Consider the following 15,811-nt stretch of genomic DNA (forward strand, 5'->3'; position numbering starts at 1 on the left):
TTAGTGAGAAAGATCAAATTGACCCCAATTTGACGAAAATGATAATCTAATTGAACATAAAATGAAAATAAAGACCAAATTGAATAAAAACAACAAAAATAGAGACCTAATATATATTTAAGTCTTTAAAATACTATTCTGTTATTATTGAATGAAAATTATATGGCTATGGGATTTTCTTGAAATTCACCTTACTATAAAGGAAGTGTCGAAAAGAGTATCTGCTGCAACTAAAACGGCAGATGAAACGTAGAGAATGTTTTTCAATTTGGAGTTTATTCGGATTAAAAACGGTACAAAACAACCAGAGGGTTGAGGGAAAAAAAGTAATAGAAAATAGTAAATTCTGTTTAGTTTACCAATTGCCTGTAAGCAAAACTATTCTTAATTGCGAAAAAAAGGAAATGTTGTTAACTTGCAGCCTCCGAAAGATGCTATGCTGTAGCATGCATCAACCAAAGAAGACTGATGAGCTGGGAATAACCAAATGGAAGCAGATAGTAGGTGTGTATGTTATGATCTTCATCTCACAATAAGCATCAAACAAAGTCCCCGGCCATAAGCTCATAGCTGCTGATTAAGATACGCTTCTCTGGGAGTTTTGGGGGACATAATCATCTCAGATACATTTTCAGAAACATTCTTCAGCCAAGAGGTGCTTCGCGTTAACCACCCATTTTCTCCGTGTTCTTGCACTTCCTGGGTGGTTTTCTTTTCTTCCTCCTCCAATATCTCAATCCATCTCTGAGACATGAAGCACTTTATGGCTTGGAGCCCTTCCTCCACCACATACATAGGTGGCACTTCAACAGGATTCTGTTCCAAGTTTAGCTTGGTCAAGTTATGAAGGCGACCAAAAGAATCAGGAAGTGCATGAATTTGGTTGTTGCTCAGATCCAACTCCCTGAGGTTGATCAAATCACCAAAGGTCTCTGGAAGTTCTTTGAGGTCACTGAAGTTACTGCTCAGGTTTATAACTTGAAGATTACTCAATTTCCCAATCGCAACAGGAAGCCCGCGCAGCTCGTTAAAGTGAGCATCCAGATAGCGCAGGGATTTCATCTCACAAACTGATGAGGGAAGAGATCGAATCTTGTTCAACTGAATCATAAGCTTCTGTAAATTATGCATCTCAAATCCAATGTTTGTTGGCAAATACGACAGGCTGTTAAAGCTTGCATCTAGCTCCACCAATGAACTGATCATTTAATATAAAGATGGCTCCATCAATCATAGAAAAAGCATTCTTAGTATCGACGCATGTGCATAAACAAAAAATACGGTTGCAAACTGAGATATTCTCCAAAATACAGGAAGAAGTTTAAAAATTGACAAGATGCATAAATGATATAATTTAGCCACAAACGATGTTAAGACTTTCCTTAACATGTTTTGCCCTTGATATGTTGCATGTGTAACAAGTATAGCTTTCAAAATATACACAATCATCACTTCAGAGTTGCCATGGTGTCGGACATAAATTTTACGAGGAAGTCATCAAACTAAACCAGAGTTATTAACCAACTTGACACACAGGAAACAAGAGTAAGTAAACAGTGTACAAGTTACGTTAGTTGATACTGTGTACAAAAAAAATGTAAAATGGAGTTCTTTCTTGCATTACCTGCACTTACTAATGGAATCAGGAAGAGCAGTCAGCTTGTTTCCGGAGACATTGAGGATCTTCAACTTCTGCAACAAGCCAATTGACTCTGGCAGAGACTCCAAAGCATTGGAAGAGAGATTAAGCTCCTCGAGACTTTCCAATCCACATATGGAATCAGGAATCGCCTATTGTGCAGCAAAGAATTGTGGAACACGTACATATATATATGTGCGTTAAATAAAAAAAAAAAAAAAGGCGAAAGAGTAGAAGCTACGTAAAGGAGGAGGAGTGTGGATTTATGAGGAGATAAAGAATTGAAAAGGGATGGAGGAAAAAATGGGGCGGAATTACCGAAAGTTGATTGGTGGAGACGTCGAGGACGACCAATGCAGGAATGTGGCCAAATGCTTCAGGCAGGTACCTGAGGCGCTTACCGGAGAGAGCGATTCGCTCCACCCCTTTTCCGTAGGCCTCTTTCAAAATCCCCTCAACCTGTTCTTTCACTTGGACACTGTCCTCGTCGTCCTCGTCGTTTTCGTTGTTGACGTTGTCGTAGTCGGCGCCGTCGTTCTCGTAAATCTTGACCAAGCGCTTCTCGGCGTCCTTCAGGAGCTTCCCGTAGGCGTCGTGCATGTTGTCGAGCTGAATGATGGACTTCAAAATGCGCTTCTCTTTCTCCGTGGATTCCTTGATGACCTTCTCCTTCTCCGAGATGTGGGCAGTCCAGCGGGCCTCGTCGATCTCCGGGGGCCTGGGCAGGCCCACGATCTCTTCCAGTTGGCGGGACAGGTGGGCTTCCAGGTCCGCTAGCTTAGCCTTGGCCTCGTCGACCTCCTCGTGGGTGGGCCGGGGCCCCATGACCTTGAAGACGGATCGGGCCTGGGCAACGTCGGAGATGGCGCGGGTCATGGAGGCCAGCATTTCCGGGTTGGCTAGATTGGGCATTTGGCCCACGATGGAGGAAGAGGAAGCATCGGGGGGAGGTGGCTGTTCGATGTCGACTTGATGGGAATGGGAAGTGGAGGCGGAGGCGGAGGCGGGGGTGGAGGCGGAGGCGGAGGCGGAGGCAGAGGCGGCGGAGGCAGAAGCGGAGGCTGGGGTTCTGGGGCCGAAGGAAGGGAGACGGGACATGACGTAGGAGAGAACGGGGAAGCTTCCTGGGTGGGGATCCATGGTGGTGGCCTGCATGGTTGTGAGGTAGCAACTAACAAACCAAAATGTGAATCAATGTGATATGGCTTCGTTATATAGATCAACCTCCACACCTGGGATTCAGGTAGTTAGTTAGTTAGTTATTTTCTTTGAATGTGTGGGACAAAATCACTTCCTCTATTTCTTTTGCTCAAATTCCTGTACAACTAAATAGGAAGGAGAGCGATGAGACGTGAACAAAAACAAAAATAAGAGAACCTATTTTTGGACAACTTTTCAAAAATATATTTTGTCTTCTAACGTGAAGTGAAACAAGAGAGAAATTATTTTATTTTAAAGAAATGTTTTAAAATAATAAATAGTTTTACTTCAAGAAGAAAATATACATAATTTAACTTTTATATACTAATTTTTATATTATTTATTTTCATTCATCAAAACAATTAATCTTCACCTCCTTTATTCTTACTTTCATTTTTTTTTGTCTTTCCAAGCAAAATAATGAAATAAATTTGTTTTAAATGTTGCAGAAGAGAAACTGCGGAATGTGAGACCACTTTCACGTAGCATATAATTAGTTTAGTAGTATTATGCTAACATATATGTAGTGTTTTTGTTTTTTCTTACTTTCACTAATTATTTTTGGACGGCCCAATGGGCCAATGGCTTTGAAGTTTTCTCCACAATTTCACTCTTGCAATTGCTATTAAAACCGTAGCTGTTTGCATATAATTTTTCTAAAACCAAAGAGGAAATTAAGCCACCCTTTTAGTGTAGACACATGAGTTGGAGGCGAGGGAAAAAATATACACAAATATCACTCACTACCTTAGTTAATGAATATTATTTCAAATTCTGTACATAATTATTTCAAATTAGGCAAGGAAAAAATTCTACATAAATATCATCTCTTTTGAGGAAATTGAAACAATGACAATGATAATACTTTTTTTGTAGGATTTGTCTTAGATCTCGCCAACTGTTTTCGAAAAGGCAAACTGAAAAATGTCTATTTTTATGGTCCCAAAAATCAAATGGAAGAATTTCTCCCAAAACTCGGTGAAAATCGATAGCAGATGAAAAAATTTGTGTTGTCCATAGACTGTGAAGGAAGGTGACCGAATTGCTAGAAAAAGAGCCAGCAAGGAGATCAGAGTTTTTCTTCATTTATAAATATTTGTTTTTTTTTAATGCTTTTAATAATTTCCCAATTTTTGGGAAAAGTACATTTGCGTGGTGGATAAACAACTCAAGTATGTCATATTTCAGTGTTGTGTTTATTTACATTACTTATAGTTTTTATATTCATGTCGTATATTTTACATTACTAAATATATAGCTTTTGTTAAAAATGTAATTTAAAATTTTGGAGTATTTACAAAAGCTATATATTTTGTAATGTCTATCTTTACTAATTCATAGGTTTCAATAAGTAATATTCTATATTTTAATTTTACATCTTTATAAGACAATCATAATTGATAAGTTTGAATAAGTAATTAGTTTCAATAAGTAAACTATTTAAGTAATAATATGCCTATTATGTTTTAAGAAATATTAATTCGTGTTAGGAATACTTCAAGTATGAGTTAAAATTTCACATTGGATAGAATAAACAAAGTTAAACAGTATATAAAAATAAAGACTCATAATCTCATTACTTTAAGGTAGGTTTTGGGTTACAAGTGGTGTCAAATGCCTTATATGAGTAATACCAATATTATATATATAGAGTCAGGTTCACACTATATAAGAGTGAAGACCCATAATCCGTGTCAAATACTTTATATGTGTAAGATCAATGTCATATATAATCAAAATCTCTCAATGACTATAACCTTCATATGAAAAAAATACATAAACCCAACAATAAGGTCATGTTAGACATTATTGTAAACTTTAACATTTTAACTGTTTTAACACTTTAAAGTTCATCAATCATTTGTCATCGTATAAAAAATTTTAATTTTTTTTTTTTGCTTGTGATTAGACAATCTAAACTAGATCAAGATGGCTACTAAGCTTGTTGCCAAATAAAATTATAATTCTATAATAGTAAAATAAAAAAAGTTGTATCACATATAATAAAACCATGTATTTATATGGTTTATATTACTTTATTTCATTAATTAATCTTTACTAAACATTTATAATCCAATAAAACAGTTTATCAATTTCAAATTTATAAACTAAAGAGTTTATGATATTGTCTTTCTAATACATAAATTAAAATAAGTTAAAACAACAAACTCAAATAGTAGATGGTTGTAAAACCTTTTTATTATCACATTAAATATGTCTTGCTTTATTTTTAATGTTTTTACCTCTTACTCTCTCAACCATTGCTCTCAACACTCTCACTTAAAAACCATTGCTAATACATGTATTTAATGTTTTAATGTTAAATTTTAATCCATAAATGATTATGAATTATTAAATAGAAGATATTTAATGTTAACAAATATTTATATTTTTTATTAAATAATAAATTTTGTTTTGTTTCTTTACCTTGTCTAGAGAAAAAATCTACCTGCAAAAGATTTCCGACCGACGCGCTCAAGTAGTAAGAGAGTTTCGAAATCTATGTATGATATATATGAATATAGTAGGGAGTGTGAGAATATGATTCAAATTAAATAATTTTTTTAAAAGAAATATTGATCAAGTCAATGGTCTTTGTAATAAGCTAAGGTTGCAAGTAGGGATGTCAAAAATATCCATACCCGTGGGTATCCGCGGATAAAACTCGCAATGGGTAGGAAACAGATATTAAAAATGGATACCCGCTACCCGTGGGTACAAGTATTTTTGATACCCGCATGTTAACGGGGCGGGTACGGATATCATAGTATCCATACCCGTGGATACCCATACCCGTTAAACTTTAATTCACAAAAATATCCTTATATATATATATATATATATATATATATATATATATTAGTAAAAAACATTATGAGCTAATATTTTATAAGTTACACATCTTATCTTCTGTCTTCATTTTTTCAGTTTCAAGTATTGGTACGTTGTCGTCTTCCAAGTACACCCCTTGACATTATTCTTTTTCCCTTCTTTGAAATTGCGCATATACATCAAACCCTATATAGACAGTGACATTTATGGTATGCTTGTTATCAAATCATGGAATCAAATTAAGAATACTTGACACGTGGTAATTGAGGTTTATTATTTTATTATTTCTTAGGAATCAATGGGAGAAAGTGGACTTGTTGATAAAAAAACTAATTAAATAATTTCCATTGTATTGAACGACATTTTATATTTATTTTTATAATTATTAATCTTGTATGGACTTGAGTTTGTTTGAACTTTATTTAAAATTTATGACAGTGATGTATTTTATTTTATTTTATTTGAATTTATGATTAAATATTTATTTTTAAATAATTTTGTAAATATCCGCGAGTACCCATAGATACCCACAGATATGAAAAAAAAAATATACGGGTACTCGCATAACGGATACCCGACGGATATGGATACAGGTACGGGGCAGATATTTATCCAATGGGTAGGGTACGTGGGAGCTACTACTCGTATCCTACCCGCCCCGTTGACATCCCTAGTTGCAAGTTAATGATCTGGGAAAAGATGTTATTGTTAGGATGAGTGCTTACCACTAGGCCAAAAGCTATAACTATTAGTCAGGGTGCAACTCTTTTTACTTAAGAGTGAAACACTGTCCAAGCGCCACGATTCGATTATGACTTGACCCACTTGACCTCCTTCACGGGATTTGATCCCACATGCAACAATATCCCCCTCAACAATTGTCCTACTAGGAATCCCACTTGGATTGTGACTTGGCCCACCTGGCCTCTGCCACGAGACAATTGTGCAACCTGCAATAATCTCCCCCTTAACAATTGTCCACTAGGAATCGAACTCGTGACCTTGACTCTAATACCAATTGTTAAGATCGAGTGCTTACCACTAGACAAAAAACTATAACTATTAGTCAGGGCGTAACTCTTATGACTCGGCCCACTTGACCTCTGCCACAGGATAATTGATGCTACATGCAACAATCACTGTTGGGAAAAATCCCCTGAGAATCACTTTATTATTAGAGAAATAAAATAAACATAAGAAAACACATACACAACACACCCATGCCCTTTGGACCTGAGTACACCCACACTCTCCAAAGCAATAATTTAACCTAAACCTCACAACGCTCTTATTACACGAGTATTAAGAAATAAGAAGAGTCAAATATAAGATTGAAGTTTCTTTGACTTGGGGCAAGGAACATCACTGACACCCACTTCCTTGGTTGTCCTAGGTGATATGGGATTTTTCAAGACATGTTATTTTCATCAGCCCAACAATTATTTTTGTCATTGTTATAACATGTCAAAACATGGGTTAAAAGCTATTTATGTATATGTTTTGTCATGATAATCAATAAGAGTCAAGGTGAATCTCTTTCAAAAGTTAGATTGTATCCATGTTTAGTTTTTACACATGGTCAACTATTTGTTGAAAATACTCATCTTAGATGATTATTAATATGTATGAAGTACAACTAAAATCGTTGTTTACAAATAAATATTTCAAAATCTTTCATAATCTTGTTGGGAATAGTCCAAGTATGAGTAAAAAAGTTTCACATCAGATAGAATAAACAAAGTTAAACACTATATAAGAATAAAAACTAAAAACTCATAACATCACTGTTTTAAGGTTTTGGGTAAAAATGGTGTCAAATACCTTATATGTGTAAGACCATATGAGTCAAAAAATCTCACATTGAATAAAATAGACAAAATTAAACAATATATATATATATATATATATATAACCGCAGTCTCTCTCGATAACTGTAACTATATATATGAGATGTACAATCCCAACAAATCTTTTGTACTATATTCTATAACTTTTGATAACCCAGAACAGGTATAACTTTTATTGTATTTGTAATTTATTTATTCATTTCCTATTTTGTTTTTACACAATCTAATTTTATATATCTTTATTACATGAAATGCAATTTTATAAACTTCATGGTAAGCTGAAATGAAATAAGTGTTTCAACTTTCGCTTTACAATAACTTCTAGATATTTATTTGAAAAATTCAATTACAAGTAATGTGTAATGGTTATTTTTAAACATGTTACATTTTTTTAAAACAGATATATATATCGTGCATTGCACATATACACAAACTAATATGAATAAAAGTAATATCAACTATAAATGAAGCAAAACATGCCAAAAATTTTTTATAATGGATATACATTAAATTTAAAAGGTAAAACCAAAAGAACATAAACATGTATATTGTTTTAACCCAAATATTGACTTCATTCAATATTATTTCATAAATCACTAATCTTTAAATAATCGTATTAGAAAAGTGGATGCAGGTATTTGGACAAATCACTGCCTTCTATGAAAAAAAAAAATCCGGCAAATGTTTTTGGCTTTCAACTCTCCATGCATACATTTTAGATTCTTAATCGTCATTCTAATTATCACAATATTTAAAATTCAAATTAATTATTTCAATAATAAGACATGTCAAAGTGAGCAAATTTGGCTCACACGAGTTAACTCACCACGAGTCAGGTTGAAAATGAGCGAATTCAACCTGATTCACTTTATGGTGAGCCAAAAATTTTACAACCTTGTTCAACTCATGGGTTGGTGGGTTAAGTGGGTTGACTCACCAACCCATATAAAAAAAATATTTATTTATTTTTAAGTATTCAAATATTTAAATAATTTTTTAAGCAACAATGAGATGACAATTCAATATATGATGAATTATTTCCAAGAAAGTATTTATATAATCCAAGAAAACATGGCTAATATTTCACATTTTTTGTCATGCTATTCAACAAAGTCTAAATAAAAAAAATTACACATTTTTGTCATGTTAATTTAGAAAAATTTATTTATAAGACAGTTGCTTGAGTAATGTACTATAAAGATTATAGTTAAAGATTAAAGTATCAACGTATATCACGACAATCAAATTAATTAAACATTCAAACTATTCGAATATTATTGAGAAATATTCTAGCATTAGTAAATATGAAATTGTGAACCTATATAATTAGGAGCAATACAAAATTATTATAAAAAATTTAAAAAAATGTTGATGGGTTAAGTGGATCAATCCACCTTCAACCTAGCTTCTGTGGGTTAAGTGAGCCAGGTTAAATTCAACCCATTTTTGAAAAAATTGAATTTTTCTCAACCCAACCCGACTCAAATCCGTGATGAATCGGGTTAGCTCACGGATCAAAACTTATTTTGACATCTCTGTACAATATTTAAAATCCAAAATAAGTATCTGAAAATTTTTTCCAAAAATAACTTTGATCAGTAGCAATAAATAATCATTGAAGCGAGGTCCACTATCTGAAAGTCTTCCCCAGAAATAACTTTGATCAGTAGCATTAAATAATCATTGAAGAGAGTTTCACGGTAATGTAATTTTGTGTTTCTGTGCAATTGCTCGTCTATTGATAATCTCTATGGATGAGTTTTGTATAACAACTTTTTATTAAATAATACATAATTTATTTTCTGGTATAAATTAAGTTAATTCGTATCGTAGTAGACCAGCTTTTTTATATAGGTTTCCAAAAAAATTTAATTATTACTTTATACATAAATTCATTTTAATTTATAAAACTAAAAGCTAATTTTTTATATGTTTTTTTAAAATTCACAAAGCTGGTACTACCATCCCAATATACCCTAACATCCTTTTGCTGCCGCGTTACAGACGCCAATTGGATACGAAATTAGCGAGCAATCCTGGCAGCCGAACCGGTGGGCCACGGAATACGGCGGGGAGCCGCCGGAGGATTGAGGAGAACCGGATTTCGCCGCTCCAATACGGACGCTGGTAGGATAAGCACCCGAGGAACAATTCCTGCAACCGAACCGCTGCACCGCGTAGCACGGCAGGGAACAGGGAGAGGAGTGAGGTGAGCCGAATTTTACCGCTCCGTTACGGGGCCATCTAGAATACGCAGTTGCTGTTGCTGAGCAGTTCCAGCAGCCGAACCGGTGAGTCTCAGAACACGACGGGGAACTGGCGGAAGTGTGAGGCGAACCAGGCGGAGTGTGAGAGGCGCTGGACGAAGAAGATGGAGAAGGAGAGGATTTGTCCATCGGCAAAAGAATGGCTCTGATCTTCAACCGATGAGGTAAGGATGAAGAAGCTCGATCGTATTCCTCGATTATATTCGCCAAATCTTCGTCGTTTTTTACAGAAACCAAGGTGTCCAAGTCCCCGTTTGGCAGTGGACACCGGAGTGTAGCCGGCGAACCGCACAGCTCGTTAATCTTTGTCATTAACTCTATAAAACACACACTAACGTGTAAGCACACGCGCCTCCAATAAAACGTATTATTTTATAGAAATCAAAACTAAAATTGTATTAAAAGATAAAAAAATACTGTAAATAACTATTTAAATTCTAATAGATGTGTTTCACTGTTATTTAAATCTTTAAAATGTTAAAATTAAAAAAAAAATCAAGATATAGTTTTTTTTCTAGGGACGAAATTACCATGATAAAAACATTACATTTTTCTATCTTCGAATTTGATATGAGTGATAAAATTGAGTTTTAATATTTAAAGTGACTCTTTAAAAAAATATATTTCATCAATAAATAAACTAACAGAAGAGCATGATGAAATTGATGAAGCGAGTTAGAAGTTACTGACCTGAGAATGAAGTGGAAGGATGGAAAGCGAGGACTCTGGTGTGGCCGCCGTAGTATCGGAGGATGCCGTCGGTACGGCGAGGAAGGATCTTGCCGCCGTAGCTACAGAGGAACTTAATAGTATCATTACCGTTGTTATTGTTATGCAGGAGTTCAGATCCCATGGCTGAGTCTTGTAAGAAGGAAAAGCTTTGGTAATTTGGTTGTGTTTGAGTGTTGGTGCCTGAAAACTCTTGTAAGTGAGTTTCATCCACATTTATAGGCAGATGCAGGGAATAATAATAAATCGAAAATACCAATGTTCATACGATTTCTCTTTTTATATTTTTGCACACCCGCGTATTCCCTTTTATCTACTACGGAAAAAAGCAAGACAGGGGAAAATATTTTATGGTGATAATATTTTATTGAAACATTAGTAAAAGCTTATTTAATTTTATTTTTATTTTAGGTATAATTAACGATTTAATTCCTTTTTTTTTTGATTTAATTTGGTACCTTCGATATTTGTTGGGTTCAATTTAGTAAGGTGACATGTGAAAGGTGACACTCGTATAATTTTTTGTAACTAAATTAGTAAATAAGTTTAATTATAACTTATATAAATTGTTAAAATAATTTTTTTGAATTTATACATCAAATTACTCCACTAAATACTCAAATTATTTTATTTTATATATTTTTACCTTTGTAAATTTTTATATTTGAAATTTGTTACATTTGTAAAAAATAAAATAATTTGAATATTTAGGTGTAGTGATTTAATATATAAATTCAAAGAAATTATTTTAACATGTATATATAAATTGTAATTAAGTTTATTTACTAATTTAGTCTCAAATTGGGAGGACAAAAATTAAATCGTTTTAAAAAATAGGGATACTAAATTGAAAACAATTACTACCACATTAATGTGTCACGACTCTAAACTGTCACGTGGCAAGATGGTAACATAACACATGACAGTTTATATAATTTTAGAAAAAAAAATTAAAACATTAAAAATTTCATGGCTTGACACGTGTCATATATGGATGCTTAACAAAATAAACCATTTTAAATAATTGGAGAATTAAATTGAACCAACAAATAATAAAAAGACCAAATTGAATCAAACAAAAAAATTATAGGATTAAATCAATAATTATACCTTTATCTTAATATATTATATAAAAACGAATTTGAATTAATTAAGCATTTTTAATTTAAATTTTAATTAATTTTTTTAATGTAAACCTTTTCGCTTTCATTATATAACTTTGTTTATAAATGTATGATATCACTTTTCACTTATATTTAATGTAAATGTCTCCATTAATAATGAAATTTTTTATTTTATTAGATATTGTAATGGCCTGGCGCACCCGAGTCTAATCCGATCTATGGGCCCAAGTAGATCGGCCCAAGAAAGGACATCAAACGGTTCTTTCCCACTACATCCAGAGGTCAAAAACCGTGTAAGCACAACCCCAGAATATCCGGGGAAAAACCTCCGCGATAGGCGATCCCCAAGGACTCGGAACCAATTCGGATATTAGTCGGGATCTTTAGGGGACGAAGACAGGACGATATAAAGGGCTAGGCGAGAGAGGGAAAGGATATACTGAATTTTCTGAGTGACTTGTCGTATCATTTCCTGGTGTTAAATCGGAATTAGTGCGGCAAGAACATTTTGGCGCCCACCGTGGGGTCAGGTAAAAAAGATTCCCCGACCCCTGAAAAAGAATGATCTGATAGAAATGGTCCAAAGTCCGGAACACGGGTCTGACTATCAAATAAATCATGCGCAGGATGCCCCTCCGGAACCAACCGCTAGGGAGCTCTTACAGCAGATAATAGAATTAAGACGGGAAAACGAACTCATCCGACACAGAGCTGACGAGGCCCATAGGCGTGCAGAAGAGGTCAACGCAGATAATATGGCGGCACGGCGGGAGGTAGCGGAGACCAGAAGGCAGATGGAGGAGACAATCCGAGAACAGGATGCTTTCCAGCGAGCAAATGGCGATTTCTGGAGACGCGTGCAAATCAGAGAGGAGCAAGAAAGGGGTAGGCGGACTGAGCTCGTTATGCCGGAGGAAGGTTATCCACTCTCCACTGCTATTATGGTCGAGGTCGTCCCCCAACATTTCATCATTCCGAAGATTCCCTCCTTTACGGGAAACTCGGATCCCGACGCACATCTCAAGGCGTTCAATGCACAGATGTTGGTCTCGGGAGGTAATGATGCAGTGCGATGTAAAGTATTCGTGGGAACACTAGCAGGCACAACTTTAAAATGGTTCGGTAGTTTACCACGTTCCTCAATTCCATCCTTCGCTGTGCTCGCCCGGACATTTGTGGAGAGATTTGCTGCCAACAGAAGCAAGTTACCCAAGATGGCTGACCTTTTTGACGTGAGACAGAATCCCGATGAGACGCTGAGAGAATACTTGAACCGTTTTTGTGATGCGTTTACCAACATCTCGAGCCCGAACGAGGAACTGTTAGTAGATGCCTTCGTGAAGGGTTTGCGTGCCAATACTTTCAGTGAATCCCTAGTGAGGATCCCCGCCTTATCTTTGTCAGAGATCCGATCTCGGGCCACCACACATATAGAGGCAGAGGATGTAATGAGGTCTAAGCGTCGTCAGGAAAGGCGCGAAAATGGCGATGTAAAGCCGCGAGATGCTCGGCGTACCTACGACACCCCTTTTTTCAAGAGAACAGACAAAAGATACTCACCTTATGTCGCCAGCGCTTCGCTCTCTAGACTCGGGCGAGGAGCGGGAGCCAAAAGAAATTCTACGAGAACCGAAACTCATGCAGAAGCTTTGGCGGACAAAAACATCTCGAAAGACCTTAAATGGCCGGACCCAACCAACAGGATCCTCGGTAGGGATATCAAAGAATGGTGTGAGTTTCATCGGACGTATGGGCATCACACCGAGCAGTGTGTCACCTTGGCCAATCAGCTGCGCAGGTTAAGAGGAGAATCCCCTGGGGGAAAGCAGAAACGAGATGACGAGAAACCTAAGGAAAAATCCGAGCACATATCACCCATCTTTGCGGACCTCAACACTATAGCAGGAGGATTCTCAGGAGGAGGACCAACCTCCGCTAGCAGGAAGTGATATGCGCGGAGTGTGTTAATGACCGCAGCTCTCCTACCACGCAAATCCACGCCTACCATCTCGTTCAATGAAGAAGATCGGTATGACGTTGTTGCGCATGAAGATGACCCGGTGGTAATTTCTATCATCGCCATGGGGCGATGGGTCCACCGGGTTCTGGTGGACCAGGGCAGTTCGGCGGATGTGTTGTTCTGGGACGCATTCATCGGATTGGGGATACCGTTGGACCAGCTCAGACCATTCGATGGAGTACTGGTCGGATTTGCGGGAGACGCTGTGGAAGTCAGAGGATACACAGATTTGCGAACGACATTCTCGGATGCAAAAGCTGCAAAGACAATCGTAGTGCGATATATAGTCGTGAAGGCACCATCGTCTTACAACATTCTTCTCGGTCGACCGTCACTGAACCGACTTGAAGCAGTTGTATCCACCTCTCATCTAAAGGTGAAGTTTCCAACGGATGAAGGGCGAGTCGCCACACTGAGGGTTGACCAAACAGTGGCGAGAAAATGCTATGAGAACAGTCTGAAGGTGAGAAGGTCTATGTATGCCCTTTCCTTACGTGGTCCACGGGGAGAGAACTTTCCCGATTTCGACCCCCGAGTAGGCGTAGAGGACAAAAGGCCTCAACCGGTAGGAGAGGTGGAGGAAATTAGTTTGGACGATGACAAGAAGGTCAAGATAGGAGGCGGTTTGGATGCGACGACCCGAGCCGAGCTGGTTGGAGTTCTTCAGAAGAACAGTAGCTCTTTTGCGTGGTGTGCGGAAGACATGGTGGGCATAGACCCCAGCGTGATCACTCATCGACTCAACGTCGACCCTAATGCTAGACCCAGAGTACAGCGCAGGAGGAAGATGGCACCAGAAAAATTAGCCGCGGTTAGGGAGGAAACCAAGAAGCTCCTCTCGACAGGACATATAAGAGAAATCCAGTACCCGGAGTGGTTGGCAAATGTAGTGATGGTACGCAAATCAAATGGAAAGTGGCGGATGTGCGTTGACTTTTCTGACTTAAACAGTGCTTGCCCGAAGGACTCCTATCCCCTGCCAAACATTGACATGTTGGTCGATAACGCCTCGGGTTGCAGTCTCCTAAGCTTTATGGATGCGTACTCGGGATACAACCAAATCGGCATGCACCCGGGGGACGAAGAACAAACAGCGTTCATGGGTGAAGCAGCCACTTATTGCTATAGGGTCATGCCTTTTGGCCTTAAGAATGCTAGAGCCACTTACTAGCGCCTAATGGATCGGATTCTCAAGCCATTACCCAGGCAGAGGGTGCAGGCATATGTGGATGACATGGTGGTCGTATCCAGTATGGCTGAAGCACATGCGACGGACTTGGAGGAACTTTTTTCCACCATCAACCAATATGGTCTGAAACTCAATCCAGACAAGTGTATCTTTGGAGTAAAGGCGGGGAAGTTCCTAGGTTTCCTGCTTACCGAAAGGGGAATTGAGGCTAATCCAGATAAGTGTTCGGCAATCATGAACATGAGGAGTCCTACCAACGTGAAAGAAGTACAGAGGCTTACAGGACGAATCGCAGCTCTGTCCCGTTTCCTCTCGCGAGTAGGGGATCAGGGGCATTCTTACTTTGAGTGCCTACGCAAGGGAAGGGGTTTCCAGTGGACAGATGAGTGCGAAAAGGCGTTTCAGCAACTCAAAGAACAGCTAAGTCGCCCGCCGATTCTATGCCGGCCCATACATGGGAAGCCTCTGAAGCTATACATCACCGTCACTGATCGAGCTATAAGCGCCACTCTGATGCAAGACCAAGAAGGAGACCAGAAACCCATCTACTTCGTCAGCAAAACACTTCGAGGAGCTGAGGCCAGATATCAGAAGATTGAAAAGGTCGCACTGGCTGTACTCTTTTCCTCACGCAGGTTACGCCACTACTTCCAAGCGCACTCAGTCTCGGTAATGACTGATCAACCCATAAAGCAAATCCTTCAAAAGCCCGCGGTCTCCAGACGACTCGCGAAATGGGTCATTGAGCTCTCCGAGTACGACATTTCGTTTGAACCTCGCGGCCCGATCAAAGCCCAGATTCTATCTGATTTCTTGGCCGAATTGACACCATCGCCAATACAGAAATAAGAGCTAGAGGCGACTTGGACACTATCGGTCGACGGAGCAACAAACTCCAAGGGAAGTGGAGCAGGTATCATCCTGGAGGATCAGCAAGGGGCTTTAATTGAACAGTCTCTACACT

The 15,811-nt window shown here is 37.6% G+C and overlaps 3 protein-coding genes across 3 annotated transcripts; 1 reads left to right on the forward strand and 2 right to left on the reverse strand.

Annotated features, from left to right (window-relative positions):
* Positions 1–326: 326 nt before the first annotated feature.
* On the reverse strand, positions 327–2,904 carry LOC114179436 (plant intracellular Ras-group-related LRR protein 9-like). The gene is made up of 3 exons (XM_028065779.2): positions 1,958–2,904; positions 1,625–1,791; positions 327–1,198 (listed from the first exon to the last, which is right to left on the reverse strand). The coding sequence occupies exons 1-3, from the start codon at positions 2,792–2,794 to the stop codon at positions 565–567; spliced, it is 1,638 nt and encodes a 545-aa protein (XP_027921580.1). The 5' UTR covers positions 2,795–2,904; the 3' UTR covers positions 327–564.
* A 6,297-nt stretch (positions 2,905–9,201) lies between these two features.
* On the reverse strand, positions 9,202–10,793 carry LOC114177582 (uncharacterized). Its single transcript, XM_028062987.2, has 2 exons — positions 10,476–10,793; positions 9,202–10,102 (listed from the first exon to the last, which is right to left on the reverse strand). Exons 1-2 carry the CDS (start codon positions 10,636–10,638, stop codon positions 9,495–9,497), a joined length of 771 nt encoding a protein of 256 aa, XP_027918788.2. The 5' UTR covers positions 10,639–10,793; the 3' UTR covers positions 9,202–9,494.
* Positions 10,794–13,605: 2,812 nt separating this feature from the next.
* LOC146887964 (uncharacterized) lies at positions 13,606–14,829 on the forward strand. The gene has a single exon (XM_085670477.1). It carries the CDS (start codon positions 13,606–13,608, stop codon positions 14,827–14,829), a length of 1,224 nt encoding a protein of 407 aa, XP_085526603.1.
* Positions 14,830–15,811: the final 982 nt, after the last annotated feature.

The sequence above is a fragment of the Vigna unguiculata genome, chromosome 3, assembly GCF_037176805.1.
Source record: "Vigna unguiculata cultivar grain cowpea cultivar isolate G323 ecotype 2 chromosome 3, ASM3717680v1, whole genome shotgun sequence".
In the NCBI taxonomy this organism is placed as follows: Eukaryota; Viridiplantae; Streptophyta; class Magnoliopsida; order Fabales; family Fabaceae; genus Vigna; species Vigna unguiculata.

Excerpts from the sequence above, each read along its gene's own strand:
- LOC114179436 (XM_028065779.2), bottom strand. The coding sequence starts at position 2,794 with ATGCAGGCCACCACCATGGATCCCCACCCAGGAAGCTTCCCCGTTCTC. Across the intron at positions 1,792-1,957 it reads TCTCCACCAATCAACTTTCG|GCGATTCCTGATTCCATATG; the intron begins GTAATTCCGCCC and ends GCTGCACAATAG. Across the intron at positions 1,199-1,624 it reads GATTCCATTAGTAAGTGCAG|TTCATTGGTGGAGCTAGATG; the intron begins GTAATGCAAGAA and ends TTAAATGATCAG.
- LOC146887964 (XM_085670477.1), top strand. The coding sequence starts at position 13,606 with ATGACCGCAGCTCTCCTACCACGCAAATCCACGCCTACCATCTCGTTC.
- LOC114177582 (XM_028062987.2), bottom strand. The coding sequence starts at position 10,638 with ATGGGATCTGAACTCCTGCATAACAATAACAACGGTAATGATACTATT. Across the intron at positions 10,103-10,475 it reads TCCTTCCACTTCATTCTCAG|AGTTAATGACAAAGATTAAC; the intron begins GTCAGTAACTTC and ends TGTGTTTTATAG.